Raw genomic sequence first — 19,108 nt, 5'->3', positions numbered from 1 at the left:
TCATGCATCTGTAAGCTGAAATTTTCAAATTTCCTCTCAAAAATAGATGTCAGTCTGCTTAGACTGAGCTTTCAGATCCTTCAGCTTCTTCAATATGTTTGTGAAGTAGTCCTGTAGATACCTTTCCAAAGTCATGATATCCTTCGAATCTACGCCGATAAGGCCATACGTGTCATTCATCGGAGCCGAGAAAACGACATCGCTCGATAGCACCTGAATAATATTTCTCGTCACAATTTACAGTAAAATTTTGATTCTCCATTCAATGAGCAAGATCATCATACTATTTAGCCTAGCGGTTGGGAGCTTTGTCCATAATCATAATATACCGAGTTCAACGCCAAAAACGAAAGAGTTTTCTTTTTAAAAAAAGAAGCATTTACATACACACCAGCCAATTCCTACATATTTACATATGCAACATCTAAATTTACTTTTATATCACACCATTTTAATTTTTAAAGAGTAAAATACACATAGGTAAAATGATATATGCATGTAAAAATTGAATTTTAGATGTCAGACATATAAATACATATGAATTGAGTGGTATATGTGTTGTGCAAAATAATGCGGAAAATAAAATCACTCAACAACCAAACAATCAAATACTGTGTGATTTACGTGGTTCGGTGCAAATTCATCTGTCTTATTCCACTATCAACATGTGGGGAGAGAGATAAAAAAGACGGCTAAAATATGGTTTACAACTCCACACACAAAAGTTAGCCCCAATCTCTCTTATAAATAAGAGTGGATTAACATAATTATTCCATCTTATAAATAAGCCTCTAATATAACAATATGTATGTAAATCTTCTTAAAAAATAGCATTATAAACTTTTTAAAGCCATATGTCAAATTCTAAAGCTCTATAACTAATAGCAAAGAAGAATAATAATAAGCTTTGGTTTCAAGCAAGAGAGAGAGAGAGAGATTTTACCTCTGAAAATGCCAATCTATCTGCAACATCATTTGTCCATTGAAAAAGGCGAGTTAGTTGGCGAGTTAGCTTCAAGACTGAAACAGGAACAGTTGTGACACTGGCATCTTGCCCTGCCAGTCTCTCACACAATGTTATCACCTGAAATATCACAGTAATTAAGATAAATAATATGTATGCTGTCATACCAAACCTTTCTCATAACAAAAAGGAAAAAACTATTTTAAAATAGGAGGATTTACATATATATCAGACAATTCTTATGTATTTATATATTTGATATCTAAACTTTCATACTGTTGCATTACATTGAAAACCATAACATTACGAACTTCTTAAAAGTGAAATGCCCCTTTTTCTGCATATTTTTTGATGTGATTATGACACTAAAGTGTTATAAAATATAAATATCAAATTTTAGCTGATGGATGTATAAATACATAAGAATTTTGTGGTATGCATGTAAATTTTCCTTTTCAAATTGAGATATTTTACGGTAGGTTCGAAAAAATGATGTCATGACTGATATGACTATTAGAGGCATCTATGATACCAATGTGGGCATATGAGTATGGAATATCTAGTAACTTAAATTTTGCACAAAGCAAAGATATGAGAAAAAAATGAAATGGAATTCATATTGACAATGATTCTTGTAAACTGCTAATTTTTCTGCAAAAGTAGTTTTGATTTATAAGGTAGGAGGGGTTGGTAAATTTTGCACAAAGCAAAGATATGAGAAAAAAATGTAAGTGAGAATTCAGACATAAAAATGGAATTCATACTGACAAAGATTCTTGTAAATTGTTTTTGCATAGTAGTTTTGATTGTTAAGGTAGGAGGGGTTGGAAAAAGCCCAAGTGTCAATAATAATTTTCTTGAGAATACAACTATATTCACATAACTTTAGAAAATTAGATAAAGGGGCATATAGCTCACATGGCATTATTTTTACTACGTTTTTTTATAAGATTTTATTAAATTTTCCTTGAATATTAAAGCAAAAGTATGATAAGCCTAATGAGAAGGTTTTAATATTTCCCAAAATTTCCTTTGTAACTTGTAGTTTAATTTGAGCTTAGTTTTTTGTCTAAAACTTTTGATTAGATGGATATTTACAAACATTAAAATCTACAAATAAATAATATTTGACTATAAGACCTTCAAATCTCATAACACATTCACATTATAATCACCCTGTTCAAATTTCTTAAATTAATCATGTGGTTGACAAATATGATGAATGAATGTACGGAAAAAATATTTCTACTAAATTTATGTTTATATTAATCCAAATTGATTTTGTTGTAGCAACAACATTCCCTAAAAAATATCATGCAACAACAACAACAAGTTTTTATCCCATTAAGTAGGGTTGGCTACATGAATATTTTTTCTCAATTGAAACCTATTGAGCGTCATATTTTCATTTAATTATAAAAGATTAAGAGCATTTTTTTTATACAATAAGGTCTAGTCTTTTTAGGACAACCTCTGCTTTTCTTAGCACAAATCGAATTTAAAACATCTACTCTCCTAACAGGATCATCAGAAGGTCGACGTTTAATTTGATCAAATCATCTAAGATGATTATCTCTAATTTTGTCCGTCACTGGAACTACACCAACTCTATCACAGATATATTCATTTCGGATTATATCTCTTAGTGTAAAGCCACCCCTGCACCTAAGCATTCTCATCTCAGCAACACTTAACTTTGTTTTATGCTTCCCCTTTAAAGGCCAACCTTCTGTTTCATAAAGCATTGCAGGTCTCACCACCAACTTATAAAATTTTCTTTTCAAGCAAAGCGATACTTTCCCATAACACAATAGGCTCAAGGCATTCCTTCACTTCAACAAACCAACACAATTATATTAATAACATTCCCACCTATTTCACCATATCTTTGAACAATAGACCCGAGATACCTGAAACACTCACACCTTTTTAATGATTTGATCACACATAGTTAAAACTCTGCCACTAAAACTGTTACTACTAAAATTACATTCAATGTATTCATTTTAGATCTACTCAAACGAAGGCCTTTAGACTCCAATGTAGACCTCCATAATTCAAGTGTTCCCTGAACTATTTCTTTAGTCTTATCCACAAGAAGGATATCATCAACAAAAAGCATAAACCAAAGTACAACCTCCTGTAAATGTCCAGTAAGAGCATCCATAAATCTTTAATGACTTCAATATAAGTCATATCAACACATATGTTCTCTAGAACTCTCCAAATGACTTCTTTTGGAACCTCATCGTAAGCTTTTTCTAAATCAATAAACATCATATGTTGATCCTTCTTATTCTCTCTGTACTACTCCATCAAACCTTTCAATAAATGTATTGACTCCATAGTAGACCTGATCGGCATAAATCCAATTTGTTTATATGAAATTTTTATATCATGCCTTATCCTATAATCAATTACCCTCTCCAATAATTTTAAAGTATGACACATCAGCTTAATTCCTCTATAATTTACATACTTTTGTGCATCCCTTTTATTCTTATTGGGGACCAAAATACTCTTACTCTACTCCTTATGCATCATTTTGGTTTTTAAAATAATTTTAAAGAGTTTAGTAAACAAAAGATCTCTTAAATCTCTTAAATATTTTCACACTTCAATTTAGATATGATCGGATCCTATAGATTTTTCACACTTAGTTTTTTTTTAAACCTCAATATACTTCTTTTTTACTAATATGACGATAAAATATATTATTATTATTAATGATACTAAGATCACTAAAGACGGTCAAATTTTCAGAAGCTTCATTGAAAAGTTTATCAAAATAGCTCACCCACCTATGTTGAATATATTCTTCTAGAAAAAACACTTCTTGATTTTCATCTTTAAAACAGTTTAGTTGAATTAAACGCTTACTTTTCTTTTTTCTTTCTTTTCCAACTTTATTCATATTTGTTTCACCATATTTAGTATCTAATTTATTATAAATATCACCAAAAACAGAATTTTTAGCATCACAAATTGCTCCCATGGACTCTCTACAGGCCACCTTATTTTTTTTTCAGTTCTCTAAGCTTTTACATTTAAACCAATTTTTATAAAATGAATTCTTAAATTTTATCTTTTCTGACACATTATTGTTCCACCACTAACTATTTTTATTTAAAAAAAAATTTCATTTTGATTCTCCAAGTATATTTTTGTCACTTGTTTAATAATGCTCGTTATTTTATCCCAGATTGAATTCACTTCTTTATGAACATCCCAAATCTTAAAATCTTGTAGCTTACTCAAATTTATTTTTGTCTTGAAGATTACTCAAAAATATTATGCAAGACCCAAGAATTATGCTTTAGCAAATCCAACTCTTTTGAAATTCAATATATTCAATCTTTCAAAAAAACTCCTCTAAATTATCTATCCAATCTGAAAATCCCTTAGAATCCTACCTTCCATCAAATATGAAATTTTACTCCTAAATATCATAAAACGATGTTGAATTTGTCTAGAGTAAAGTTTGTTTATTTTATATAAATTATATTTTTTTCTTATTTTGTTAACTATATTATTATTTCTTACATTTAGAAAATTTGTCTCTAAATACTGTAATGTGACATTAAAATTGTGTCTTAAGATCTAAAGTTTATAATACAAAAGCTAATATGACATGAATGAAATCCTACATGTCACAACTAAAGGCATGCCAATGACAAACTCTTGATTTTAATAACTATTCATTACATTTGATGAAAATCTAAAATACAAAGAGAATCATTTAAATGATAGTACAGTAGTCTTTTATCATAAACAATTATAGAAATTTAGAAACAAGAAAACCATGCAACATATTGAAATTCAAGCATCCTTGTAACCCAGATATTGTATTGGGCTCAAATAACATTAATCCAATAACAAATTTAAAGCACTAAATAAAATTAGAATAAAAGAAATTACCAAAGTAGTAGCACCAAGCCTCACACTTATAAGAGAAGATAATTTTTTTTCGAGAAACATTCAAGCCTTTAACTTGATGAAGGAGCTAACTTACAATTCGAGTATCCTGTTTAATTACGGAATTACTTCCACAAGTAAAATGTATAACAACAATAACAACAAATCTTTATTCAAGTAAGTGGGGTCGGCTACAAGAATCTTTTGTCTCCATAGTGTCCTATTGAATATCATATTTTTCATTAAATTATAATAGATTAAGATTATTTTTCATACAATATGCCCAAGTCTTTTTAGGTCCACCTCTGTCTTTCTTATATAGAACTATAATCTAAAGCATCTACTCTCCTAAATGGATCATCAGATGGTTGACGTTTAATGTGACCAAACCATCTAAGAGGCATCTACTCTCCTAAATGGATCATCAGATGGTTGACGTTTAATGTGACCAAACCATCTAAGAGGTCTCTGATCATGTTTGTCAATGGAGCTACATCAACCCTTTCACTGAGATATTCGTTTCACATTTTGTCTCCAAGTGTCAAGTCACTCATCCACCTAAATATTCTCATCTCAGCAACACTTAACTTTGTTTTATGCTTCTCTTTTAAAGGGCAGCATTCCGCACCATAAAGCGTTGCAGTTCTCACCACTAACTTATAAAATTTCCTTTAAGTCCAAGCGATACTTTTCTATCAAACAATAGGCCTGATGCATTCCTCCACTTCAACCTACCAACCTGAATTCTACTAATAACATTCCCATGTAAAACATTTATACCTTTAAATAACACCCATAGTTACAACTCTGCCACTAGAGATACTACGACAAAAATTACATTCCATGTATTCAATTTTAGATCTACTCAAACAAATGCCTTTAGACTCCAATATAGACCTCCATAAATCAAGTTTTTCCTAAACTTTTTTTCGAGTTTTACCCACAAGGATATCATCAGCAAAAAGCATACACCAGGGTACATCATCCTACAAATTTCGAGTAAGAGAATCCATAACTAAAGCAAAAAGGTATAGGTCTAAAGCAAATCCCTAATATAATCAAACTGAAATAGGAAAATACTTGGGCAATCCTCCTTCTGTTCAAACACAAGTAATAACTCTAGAATACATATCATTAATGACTTGAATTTAAGCCATATCATTACCTTTCTTTTCTAGAGCTCTCCAAAGAACTTCTCCAAGAATCTTATCGTAAATTTTTTCTACAACAACAACAAGCATTTATCCCACTAAGTGGATTAACTACATGAATCCTTTTTCTCTGTTGTGTCCAATTGATTGCCATATTTTCATGTAACTCTAATAAATTAAGATCATTTTTATACAATATGCCCAGGTCTTTCTATATCTACCTTTGTCTTTCTTAACATAATTTGAATCTAAAACATATACTCTACGGTCGACGTTTAATGTGACCAAAAGATCTAAGACAAATCTCTCCAATTTTGTCCGTAATGTGACCAAAAGATCTAAGACAAATCTCTCCAACCGCCACTGGAGATACACCAACCCTATCACAGATATATTCATTTCTCATTTTGTCTATAAGTGTAAAGCCACCCATCCACCTACGCATTCTCATCTTTCCAATAGTTTAACTTCGTTCTATGCTTCTCTTTTAAGGGCCAACATTCTGTGAAATACAGCATTGCAGGCCTCACCACAAGTAAAATGTATAGCACATAAAATGAGAATTTCAATTAAAACAATATAGACTATTTTCATGAATCTAAGGCCTCTCATTATAATAAAAATCCCCTTGGAATTCCTTTATTACATATCCCATCAAAATGGCATACGTCTATCATCCAAAAACAATAATATATCTCAAATTAGCCAGAATAATTGCAAGTCTCGTAAAACCTCAAATGTGAGATGCACTCAAATCGCAAATCACAAACATAGGAGTCTAGGTGATTACTAAAACTATTGCAACATAAGAAAGTATGGGAATAGATAATTGCAACCATATCAAAAGTATAGGAAATTGATGAAATGAGAACAAAGAAGGCCCGCATTAAAAAAATACGCCTTTAAAGTTACATTCTAAATTTGCTATTTACTTATGCCGCAAATGAAAATAACAATGTTAAAGATACAAAGCCAACATTTCGTTCTTTTTTCAATTTTTTTCCATTTTTTCATTTTAGTTTTGCATTCTAATTGGCATGATGCAGCCAATATCGAACTGCCAAAGGTGCAAGCATGGTTGAATTATGTAGAACTGTTAATAGGATGATATCATGATCTTTATAACTATAATGAGACTGCAAAACAAATTCTGTTAGACTTTAAAGTTTCTTACTATAATATTATTTACATTTTATACCTCTTGAGTTGTCCATGCACGCGGTCCTGCAAAGGTAAGAAGTTTCTTGTCACATTTCTCATTGCGCAGGGCAATAAGAGTGAGGCGAGCTATGTCCTGAAATAACATTATAATTGCTTCGGGAAATAGCAAAATTGCAAATTTCTAACACATACAAGAAAAAGTCAATGATATGAACTTAACCAACCTGCGTGTCCATATAAGCTATTCTAGTGGGAGCATCTGTTCCCCATACCGACTTCTCTTCTAGTATCGGCACGGCATATTGCCCAATTAGGCCCTTTTCACGTTATTGATAGATGTTAGAGAATGATTTAAAAATGAAGTGCAGAAAAAGTATATAAACTAAGCCAAAAGATCATGAATGGATGTCAAATTCTGATCAACAAGCAAAGGAAGAAAGTAAGCTTCAATAGACCAACCAAAGATCACAATTTAGAAATCGAGGTAATGTTTAAAAAGAGCTTAATGACGCAAAAAAATTTGAATAGCTGGATTTCAAGCTATTGTACATTCTACAAGGGGGCCAGAGAAGCTTAAGCCTTCAAATTGATTTCCAGTGTTTTATTATACTCCTGAGAATATATAAAATTAGGTTATAATAATATAGAACTAGTTAGGGGCATTTACATTTACATATTTAACAGATTAACTTTGCTTTTTTTATATTTATACCATTCAAATATTTCATATTACATCACAAATACCACCACTTTAACTTTAAAAAGTGAAATAAAACTTTTCATGCATATATAAAAAGGTGTATATGTAAAGTTGAAGGTTAGGTGTTAGAAGTGTAAATACATAGGAATTGAATGGTATGCATGTAAATCTTCCAAAAATTTATTCTGAACAACACTTATGTACCTGCATGAAGCCACATAAGCGTATTATAACGTGATTCAGACCAGAGTCCTGGAGAAACTTCTCGGTGCAGTACTTGATTTCCATTAATGGAACTTCAGGATGTTTGTCACAGTTGTGGATAGAATAGAATACATACTTCTGAATTCCCATTGCTTTTGCGCATTGTATGAGAGCAACTTTTCCTTCCCAATCTACCTAAATAGAATAAGCTAATTAAGGCCAGCCATGATTATGTGTCAAATAGAAATATCACAATGCTTTTAAAATATATAAATAAATAAATAAAAAGTAAAACGTCAAAATAGTCCCTTAACTGCTTACATGGGGTCATTCTAGTCCCAGTGTCTATAAAAGTGTCAAAGCAACCACTAAGCTCAGATCTGTTAAGGGACCACCTTAGTCCAACCATTGGAATCACTAATGATTATCTTGTTGAAAGTGAGAGTTTACTACAAAACCTCAATTGGTGGTTAGAGCGGGATCAAAATTTTTGGGAAGAAACCGAGAACATACTCTGTGTGAATTATTTTAGCTCATAGTAAAAGAGTCTAGGGACTAAATTGACATTTTTATAGACTCTGGGACTAAAAATGACCCTCTACAAAGATTCAGGGGATTATTTTGACACATTTCTCAATAAATAAATGACAATGTTTTAATCTTGAAGGGTAGTTGCATCCAAAGATAATGAGAAAGGCTTATGTTCTTTAGTGACTGAGAGGGTTGTTGGCTCGAGTCATTTAGTTCATTTATTAGTTCTTTGGTCTTGTGTTATGTTAATATTAGTAAGTGACAATTCTTTTTTTATTATTATTCAATTGCATTTAGCTCCATATGTCCATATGTAACCTTTGTGCTTGGATTTACAAGGGGATAGAGGCCGCCAACTCAATTATTTTTCTTTTTTTTCTTTTTTGGAGGGGATGTTATTATAAATTACAAATTATTAAGGCCTGTAAAATTATTCGACCATGGTGCAAGAGATAGACTGTCAAATTCTGGGAGAAAACTTCTTCTTTTGCGGCATGAGAAATTTATTAAAACTCCATTGATTTCTTTCTTGGCTATAATTTATCTTCCATACTTTAGTAAGCGATTTGAGTTTGCGATTGGAATTTGACAGATCTCATACAATCTAGAATCAAGATTACAATGTAATTTTGTATCATCAATTGTTTTTCATTGTTCCAGACTTTCTTCGCCAAATATCTACTTAAGATTAGTAAATTATCATTTGATTGAATTCTATAATTTTTTTTATCTTCATCAAAAGAGAGTTTTTTGTCAAAATTAAAAAGTAGTGATTTGCGAACCTTGTTTTCATATGAGTGATTTTGTCCATCTCATCATATATTTGTATTAGAAAACCCAATATCTTTAGGCGTCTAACAACAAACTTGATATCAGAGTTGAAGGTTTCCTGCCCTGGGGCGGCAGTAGAAACAATGGAGTGTTAGGCGGCAAGCTTGGTTGTTCTTTAGTGACTGAGAGGGTTGTTGGCTCGAGTTATTTAGTTCAGTTATTAGTTCTTTGGTCTTGTGTTATGTTAATATCAGTAAGTGACAATTCTTTTTTGATTATTATTTCAATTGCATTTAGCTCCATATGTAACCTTTGTGCTCGGATTTACAAGGGGATAGAGGCCGCCAACTCAATTATTTTTCTTTTTTTTCTTTTTTGGAGGGGATGTTATTATAAATTACAAATTATTAAGGCCTGTAAAATTATTCGACCATGGTGCAAGAGATAGACTGTCAAATTCTGGGAGAAAACTTCTTCTTTTGCGGCATGAGAAATTTATTAAAACTCCATTGATTTCTTTCTTGGCTATAATTTATCTTCCATACTTTAGTAAGCGATTTGAGTTTGCGATTGGAATTTGACAGATCTCATACAATCTAGAATCAAGATTACAATGTGATTTTGTATCATCAATTGTTTGTCATTGTTCCAGACTTTCTTCGCCAAATATCTACTTAAGATTAGTAAATTATCATTTGACTGAATTCTATAATTTTTTTTATCTTCATCAAAAGAGAGTTTTTTGTCAAAATTAAACTGTGATTTGCGAACCTTGTTTTCATATGAGTGATTTTGTCCATCTCATCATATATTTGTATTAGAAAACCCAAGATCATTAGGCGTCTAACAACAAACTTGATATCAGAGCTGAAGGTTTCCTGCCCTGGGGCGGCAGAGAAATGATGGAGTGTTAGGCGGCAAGCTTGGTTGCAGAACAACAGGTTGTGAGGCTGGACAACAGACTTGGAGAGGCTGGGCAACAAGTTGGTTGACTGGAAAGTGGATTGGACGCGGTTGGGGAAGGATCGGAGTGGTAGGCGGCTAAGGGGCTGGAAGAGAAGGTTTATGGGAAGTTAAAAGGGAAGATGCAATCACCACCTCGGAGTAGGATACAGCCGGAGCACCACCACAGCCTCAAATATAGCCCACAAAGAGAAAAAAATACTACAAACAGGATTTCTGAAAGCAAACATAACAAAAACTTCCTCTAAACTCTGAAAACAATAAATAGATAGACTCTTACATGAAGACTAAAGGAAGAAATAAAGAAGAAAACTACCACGTAAAAGGTAGAGGTGGGAGGCCATAAAAATACTTCCAAATGAAGAAGAAGCTGAAAAGTAAGGACAGGTCAGGTTGCAATGCCGCCTCTTTCTAGATGTCGCTCGATCTAAGAGATATGAAAGGAAAGTCGCTTTGCTTTGCTAGATTCCTGGACCGGTCTCTGTGCGAGCCAGTTCAGCCGGCTAGCTTGTCTCCCGCTCCCATGCGGGAGAATCCCGCACCCACGTAGTATCCTGTGGTTGAGATAGCTTCTATCTTATTCGTCGAATATTCTAGTTCCTTCTCTCTAATCATGGCGGCACCTGGATCCTACTGTCGGCTGAACTATCGCCCGAAGCATCAAAGAAGTCGGCACCATTGGAGCACCCTTGTCCCTATCGATCCAATCTCCTAAGACTATGATCCCTGCCCGTACTGCTGGATCCTCCAAAAGTAACCCACAATCCGATCGGTTTGATGTTTCGTGAGAGCAACATGAATCTTCCGTCCAATGGTTGAACTAGTTATACAGTGTTAACTGTATGGCCCTGACATCCTCTTTGGCGTAACTGCCTCGTGTCTGGAGCCGACGTCTCAATCCTCTCATCCTGTGTTATCACTAGGGCTGGCCTCACTGACATCGCTCTGCTGGTAAGAGTACCTGTGATCTCGAGCTCTGTTGAATGAAGTAGAATGATGTGTTTCACCTCCAAGGTCAAAGATTATTTGTTTTTGAATCCATCGTGTTCAGTCCTCTAGATAAATTGCCACAGTCATCCAAACATAATGTGGCAGACATCCATAAGGGCCTCATCACACCACATCTGGTTCTGCAGCTGACCTCCGATCGAAAATTCTACCAAATATCTACAGTCGATGCTGATCCGATTTTCCCTCTTCAGCCAGTCAGTGAGTACGGTTGGGTGCACCTCTAAATCGTGAGTCTTAATTTCTCTACCATCAAAGTCGATGTTTTGTTCTTGTTGCTCCCACCGTCGATGATAAGACTGCATACATTTTTTTTCACTGTGTAGCGAGTGTAGAAATATTGTGGCAAAGCCACTGTGGACCTCTTATACTGTGTAGCGAGTGTAGAAATATTGTGGCAAAGCCATTGTGGACCTCTTATATCCTCGCTCTGCAAAATCCGTTGAATCACAAATGTTCCTCCCCCATTTGATGGAAGCTGATACACATCACCCTGCTCCCCAGCTTTCTCCTCGTCGCTAATCTCTTCCACAATGCCATGAGCTGTGAGTGTAACTACCCTGTTAGTGGGGCAGCTGGAAGCTAAGTGGTTGTAACCTCAGTAAAATTTTCAAGCCGCTATGGTGTTGGAGGAGCTACATTTCTCCTGCTTCTTCCCGCTCTGATCTAGAGTGTCACACCCTTGTCCAGGCCTGTCTGCGTATCTCAGAGCACCTTTGTCAGTCTTGGTATGTTTAGGTGATTGTCTGTCTGCAGGTTGCTGCCTGAAGGATGACTGTTGTCTACTCTACTTTTGTTGCCTCTCCAACTTGAAGGCTACTGTCTGAACATCCCCAAGTAACAAATAAGTTTGTATTTCTATCACATAAAATGAATGATGAATTACTTTCGCAAGCATCATATATCTCTCTTAATATAATGAAGAGTATCAACCAGCCCCCAAAAATCAAATGCAAGCACGATGACAAGCCTAGATGGCAACAAACCATCCAACACATCATTAGACACGAAAATGCAAATAATGCACGGATGTGAATCAATGGCTGCCAAGCCGATGAAGATCACGATCACGATGAATGCGACACTATCCTACAAGACCCATGGGTGAGTCTGAGAATTATCGATAACGAAAATGAAGTCAACAGTCTTGAACATACACCGATATAAAGATTATGTAAATGCTTCAATGAGTTATTTCCTTGATCTCTATATTTCTATACTTGAGTAATTAGTTTGCTTTTGTGGCTGAATTTTAAATCTAGTACAATTTGGATTACTTACTACAGTATATTTTTTTATTGTCGAGTGATTTCATTCAATTTGAATTTATTTGCTAAATTTCTCCTTAAGCAATCATTAAATTGTCAATTGAAACTAATTCAATGTATTTTCTGATTTTCATTAAAAGATGCAATTTTTAATCTAAATTAAAATCTACTGAACTGCTGATTTTGATTGCATATACATTACTTTATGCATCTGATCATGGAATTGCATTAAAAATCATACATTGTATTTTCTAATTTTAATAAAAAGGGTCAGCTTTTAATCTAAATTAAAAGTGAATTGTCCATATTTTATGCATCTCATCCTAAATTTGATTAAAAACCCGAGATCATAAGATGTCCTTCATTAGAGATTACCCCAACCAACTGCATATGTAGATAGAAATAAAAACAAATTCAGAAGAAAAATTTTTAAAAATAAAATTGATCTTGAACAGAAATCTTACATAATATGTGAGCAAACATTTTTACTTGACTTCAAGAACACGTTCCTCTAAATCAATTACAAAACAACACCAAGGCAAGGATATAGTCAATACTGATTTACAGACAAATCCTTGTAGTGAAAATGATTCAAAATTGTGACAAAACATCTGGTGCATGTAAACAATTGTTAAGGACATATAATGTAAATAATTACAACAATAAAGCATCCTATATGGGTGTCTATAAGGTGCTGAAAACAGCTAAAACATATAACTAATTTATATTAGCACAAAAAGTTGAATCCAAACACAAATGTTCACTGTGTAGATCTACACAATGAATGAAAACTAGAGCATAACTGCTATAGCCAAAATGAAAAAGTAAAATCAGTTGCAAATGATGTTAAAACTCGTATCACATTAAATTAATGAATCAACAATACGTCCGCAATTAAACTTTTCAAGCTCTATTAAAGATGGAAACTCTGAAGTAGAAATTGTAGTTATATTGAATCACCTTTCTAATGGGTTCCTCCGGCCGCCCTGTCGCACAATCAATAATTGTATGAACGCCAACTAAAGTTGCAGGAATTGTTTCTGGCTTGCTCAAATCACCCTATTCAAAAAAAAGTTAGGAAAACAAATATTACAGAGAGAGTCCAGAAATGAGACAATATGGCATAATACAGATTGTGCCACCCTTAATAGCTAAAATTCTGTATAGAAATTCTATTGTGTTGCATCAGCCAGAGAAATGTGTGAATAGTACTTTATTTTCAGACAGGTATAATCACGAGAACAAAGTAGGCAACATTTAAAGATAAAAATAGGAGTCAAACTTGTAGCCAAAATGCTTTTGTTTCTTTTGAAATTTTAGTAAGCATTGTTAAAGGTTCAATTTTGCAACCTACTTGGCCTCGCAGTCGGGTGCTTTGCCTCCAACCAAAAGGTTTTGAGTTCAAAGCCATACACATACAGATTTGTGCATGAGTTGCTGAAAAATAAATAAAAATAAGCGAAATTTACATATGTAGCACACAATCTTATGTATTTACATATCTCACACCTAAATTATGATATTTACATACATAGCACTTTTTTGCTTTAAATATGAGCATGAAAATGTGTATTTCACTGAAAGTAGCAATTATAAAAGTTCAGGTGTGAGATTTGTTAGACCGGCGCTCCCTGCAGTGCCATCCGCCAAATAATTTGAAGATTTATGTTTAGCACAAAATTAAAAGGACAATTTAGACATTTGTTAGTTATTCTTGTGCGGTTTGAAAAGGGCTTAATATGTTTAGGGTTGTGCCTAAATTTTAATATTTACATACATAGCACTTTTGTGCTTTAAATCTATGCATCAAAATGTGTAATTCACTAAAAGTAGTAAATATAAAGTTTAAGCATGGTTTGAGATTGTTGGACCAGCGAAGCCCGCTGTGTCATCCACCAAATAAGTTGAATATTTATGTTTAGCACAAGATTAAAGGGACAGTATACTCATCTGTTGGTTATTGAATAGGGCTTAATATTTTTAGGGTTAGGGATGGTGTTCTTGTCTTGAATCTTAGAGTTAGAGTTGGGAGAGATTACCTACATCTTGAATTGTAGGTTTATCTTTTATGTATTCGGAATAGTATCATTTTAATTTGATACCGGCAGAATATTATCTATTATTTCTGGCCTAACTTTTGCGGTAACTTGTCTTGTTCCTCTCAAATTGGTATCAGAGCATTCGAGGTTGTTGCTTTGCTAGAAATCTTTAACGTTCGTACTCAAGGCCACTGCTCTGCCTTGTATCATTTTGAAATCGTCATTGTGCCGCCTTTGTGACCAAACCTCATGGTACAATTATGATTCTAGCTAGCTAGGAAGGCAATAATGGAATCGCAAGTCGCATCAGTGATTGAACCTTGCGATACAGTCACGATTCGAACTAGCAAGAAGGCGGCAATGAGACTGCAGATTTCCTTCGTGATTGAACTTTATGATACAGTTGAGATTCGAGCTAGCTGAGAAGCCAACGACAAGATAATGGAGTACAAGAGTTTTGCCATCTTGATCAAAGATTGTTCTCGGATTAATGGTGGCTAAGAAGGTAGATGCTCGAAGGAGAAATTAGAAAGAGGTGAACCAAATCCAATCTAGAATGGATGAGTGTTTATCATCCATGGAGGAGCGGTTTTCGTCCATAAATGGGAGATTCGCGACTCTGAAAGAAATGATGAACAATATCATAAAATTTTATGTAAACTAACCATCATCTGTTGCAAGATTGAGCGACGGCGTCGGGAGCAGATGTAAGCAACATCAATCAAAAGGATTCACGTGGCATCAGGGTAGTGTCATGACTTTAGGCGGATCTGAAGTCATTGGATCGAGCGAAGGGATTGAAAGCAGACTCAAGCGACAGCACTTGGAAGGAATAACGCGACATCCGAAAGGCTAAAATCAGCGACAACAGAAGAAAGAGGGCAGGATGCATTTCGAGGCTCAAGAAGATCGATTCGGAAAATTTCATCCTAGAATAAGGAACCATGATGAGTGGGACCCCAGTTAATAGCTACATCCAACCACCCTCTTGTTGTGGCAGCCTTCTGGACGGAAGGCGATTGAAAAGTATATGAGGATAAACGAGCTGATTAGGGGGCGAGACAGGATTATGGAAGAAGAAAATTAAAAAAAGTAGATGAAAGGAACCCAACCATGGCTTCATGGGTGGAACGAACTTCGGTCAAAAAAATTAAGGAGACAAGCATAAGAAAATAGAAGATATTGATCCTAGAAGGAGATGTTGTTTATGGTTAAATTTATCACGTGGAAATATACTTTGTAGTTAATGAGCTGATTGAGAAAGAAAAATTAATGGTGTTGGCTCGATGTTTGGAAGGGAAGACTTTAACGTGGTATCAACGAAGAGAACAACGTCAGTCAATCAGAATAATGAAAGAATTCAATGATGGTTTGTTAGAGCATTTTAGACCACACGGGAAGGGGATTTAGGCGAGAAGTTTTGCATTGGTCCGAGAAGGATCCATCATGAATTATAGAGAGAAATATGAGATGTTGTTTGCCCGTTCGAGAGGAGTAACGAAAGTAATGTTGGAGAGGAACTAAATGAATGAGTTGAAGCCAGAGATCCAAATAACACTTGACCTGTTGAGACCGCAATGATTGAGGAAAACTATAGAATTAACACAGTTGGTTGAAGATAAAATACAATAGAACATCCTAATAGGAGCGGCATATTGAAATGTAACAATTACGACAATACTAAAAACTCAAACAACAAAATATTTACATAGAGCTAAATCTAGCATGGTTTCAGAAAAGAAGAAATTGAATTTTGAATAACTATGAAGACCAAACTACTACCTTATTTTAACATATAAACTTTAAGGAAATTTGACTTCAATTAAAAAAAAAGAATTTTAGTCAATTTTCACATGTATTCAAGTTAAATCTATCAGTGTTAAATTATCAAATTAATACTAATATATACATGAATAATTTTTCTTTTTAATTATAGAGAAAATATGAGTACATATACACACACAATATATACAAATATAGATGTGTTAAGAAACATATGCACTTGCATAAATCATATGTCGAGTTTAATATATAGCAAATTTGAAGTAAGTCATCGTCAAGCCAAAGAAATCCAATTTAGATTTTTAAGTCGATTAAAATAAAGCGATTATCAAGCTTTTTTCCAACAAAATTATCAGCCCAAAATAAAAACATCAATCATATGCAAATGAGAATAATACCAATCTTGAAAGAAAGAAAAACTTAAACATGAGAATAATACCAATCTTAATCGCATTAACCATCGACTATTTGATAATCCGGTTAGGAGAATAGATGTTTTAGATTCGACTTATGTTAAGAAAGGCAGAGGTTGACCAAGAAAAACTTAGGCATATTCTATAAAAAATGATCTTAATTTATTAGAATTAAATGAAAATATGACATTCAATAGCACACAATGGAGAGAAAAGATTCATGTAGTTGACCCCACTTAGTAGGATAAAGACTTGTTGTTGTTGTATGTAGGTGTGTATATATTAACATGCACACAAATGTAGATATGTACAACTATATTTCACGCACAAGTTGATTTGCTTGAAGCAACCAATCTTAGGTAGAATTTGAGTACTTTATACCAAGTGCAAAAAAAAATTACAATCTCACACCTAAACTAGAACACAATTCTTATGTATTTACATATCTCACACCTAAACTTCCATGTTTACATACATAGCATTTTGGTGCTTTAAACCTATTCATGAAAAGGTGTATTTGACTTTTCAAAAGGGGTAAGAGTGCTATTTTTTTCAATGGATTTATGATTTTTCTGATTTAGGGTCCCAAATTTTGTCTAAACAAAAATTCTCTCTAAAAGCTACTTATATGAACTAGAAAACAAGCACTGAACCGAAACAAAAATAAAAAAAAGTTGAAATTTTCAAACTTACATTGACAACAATAGCTCCCCAATCCCGCAAGAAGTCTGCCGGAGCTGGCCGAGGCCTTACAAGACACCTAACATCATACCCTTCATCTAATGCCTTCCTGACTATCTGCCGCCCCAAAGTTCCCGTAGCTCCGACGACCAACACATTTGTTGGCCGAACAGGGGTCCCCTGTGATATATCAGTCGCAACCACAGTCTGGGCATTACACTTAACTTGCAATGGAAAGCGAACTCTTCCTGAAAAACAATAAAATCATAGAACAAAGAGATCAAAATACCGGTTTTCTAAATATTCCGAACTTGAAACTTATTGAGGAAATTAATCAAACAGTTAGGCTGCCAGAAACAGGGGCCATGGGCGGCGTCGGCAGAGAAAAAGAGAGGTGAGACAAAGCGGCAACTTTAACTTACCAGAAGGAAGGAGAGAGGAGGAAATGGGGCGATTGTGGTGCAAAAGGGGATCTTGGGAGGAAATTGTCGTGCGCCACGAAGGGAGGGTGGAGAAGCTGGAGCAGCAGCTATGGAAGGGACGGGAGGCTGTGGGATGACGCGGGAGAGAGCTGAGGTTTGCCGCCATGGAAGTCGGGGAAGAGAAGCTCGGTTTTCTTCTCGGTTGGCATTCTTAGATCGACGGCATCACTGGGTGATGTGGAAGGAAGAAGGATGAGTGCAGTTGATCAGAGTTCGGCCACGTCGATTGGCCCGTCACAGCCCCACAGTGATTTTTGCCTCAATATTGGTTGGGGTTTTTTTACTCATATTCATACTAAGGGGCTATGTGAAGGAAAAATTATTGCATGTGTTGCGTGTGTTCTCTGATCACAGTCAATCATTAACTCATTCAAATATGTATGACGGTGGATCCTATTTTTATTATTTAAAAAATAAATAAAGTGATGGTTGTGATTGGAGAGAATACACAGCTCTGCGCATGCTCTACGTACGTAATAATTTCACTATATGAAGAGATAGCTATTAAGTAATTGAAAAACAAGTTATTAATCACAGTCAATCATTAACTCATTCAAATATGTATGACGGTGGATCCTATTTTTATTATTTAAAAAATAAATAAAAGGATGGTTGTGATTGGAGAGAATACGCAGCTCTGCGCACGCTCTACGTACGTAATAATTTCACTATGGAGATTGTCCCTAAACTGGCAATAGACTGTTCATTTATATCATGGGGTCTAACATTTGAGGAATAGATAAATTAAATTAATACCTGGCGTATGAGTTCTCTTATTTCTCTTCGGAACCTATCAACTTTCGTTGATTTGCAAAAGCTTCGCAACCGTACCAACGGAATAAAAGACAGCTCGAAGAAGGCAACAGAGCAACTCCACTGAGCCAAATGTTCAGCGAGTTCTTCAACAGTGGCATATATACACGCCTCCTGAAAAGCTCGAGTTTTCAATGTCAATTTGTCCAACTGCAAAGAAAATTATAGATGAGACTCACAAAATGAAATAACTAAGAAAAAAGGGAAGAGCAATCTACATACATAGCATACAATTCTAATTTATTTACATATCTCACACCTA

General features: G+C 34.3%; 1 protein-coding gene across 1 annotated transcript; it reads right to left on the bottom strand.

Annotated features, from left to right (window-relative positions):
• LOC110025887 (uncharacterized protein ycf39) lies at positions 1-18,290 on the bottom strand. Its single transcript, XM_020726572.1, has 8 exons — positions 17,974-18,290; positions 17,564-17,799; positions 13,597-13,695; positions 8,096-8,290; positions 7,416-7,508; positions 7,229-7,324; positions 944-1,084; positions 1-213 (listed from the first exon to the last, which is right to left on the bottom strand). The coding sequence occupies exons 1-8, from the start codon at positions 18,137-18,139 to the stop codon at positions 37-39; spliced, it is 1,203 nt and encodes a 400-aa protein (XP_020582231.1). The 5' UTR covers positions 18,140-18,290; the 3' UTR covers positions 1-36.
• Between the last annotated feature and the right edge of the window lie 818 nt (positions 18,291-19,108).

Source organism: Phalaenopsis equestris, unplaced genomic scaffold (genome assembly GCF_001263595.1).
Source record: "Phalaenopsis equestris unplaced genomic scaffold, ASM126359v1 Scaffold000339, whole genome shotgun sequence".
Lineage (NCBI taxonomy): Eukaryota > Viridiplantae > Streptophyta > Magnoliopsida > Asparagales > Orchidaceae > Phalaenopsis > Phalaenopsis equestris.
Note: the sequence above shows the minus strand (reverse complement) of the source record. Positions and strands in the feature narration are given on the sequence as shown.

Bases quoted from the DNA above. Each gene is read 5' to 3' on its own strand.
- LOC110025887 (XM_020726572.1), bottom strand. From the start codon at position 18,139: ATGGCGGCAAACCTCAGCTCTCTCCCGCGTCATCCCACAGCCTCCCGT. The intron at 17,800-17,973 runs GTAAGTTAAAGT...ATTGTTTTTCAG, and splicing joins CTCCTCTCTCCTTCCTTCTG to GAAGAGTTCGCTTTCCATTG. The intron at 8,291-13,596 runs GTGATTCAATAT...TATTCTATTTAG, and splicing joins CGGAGGAACCCATTAGAAAG to GTAGATTGGGAAGGAAAAGT.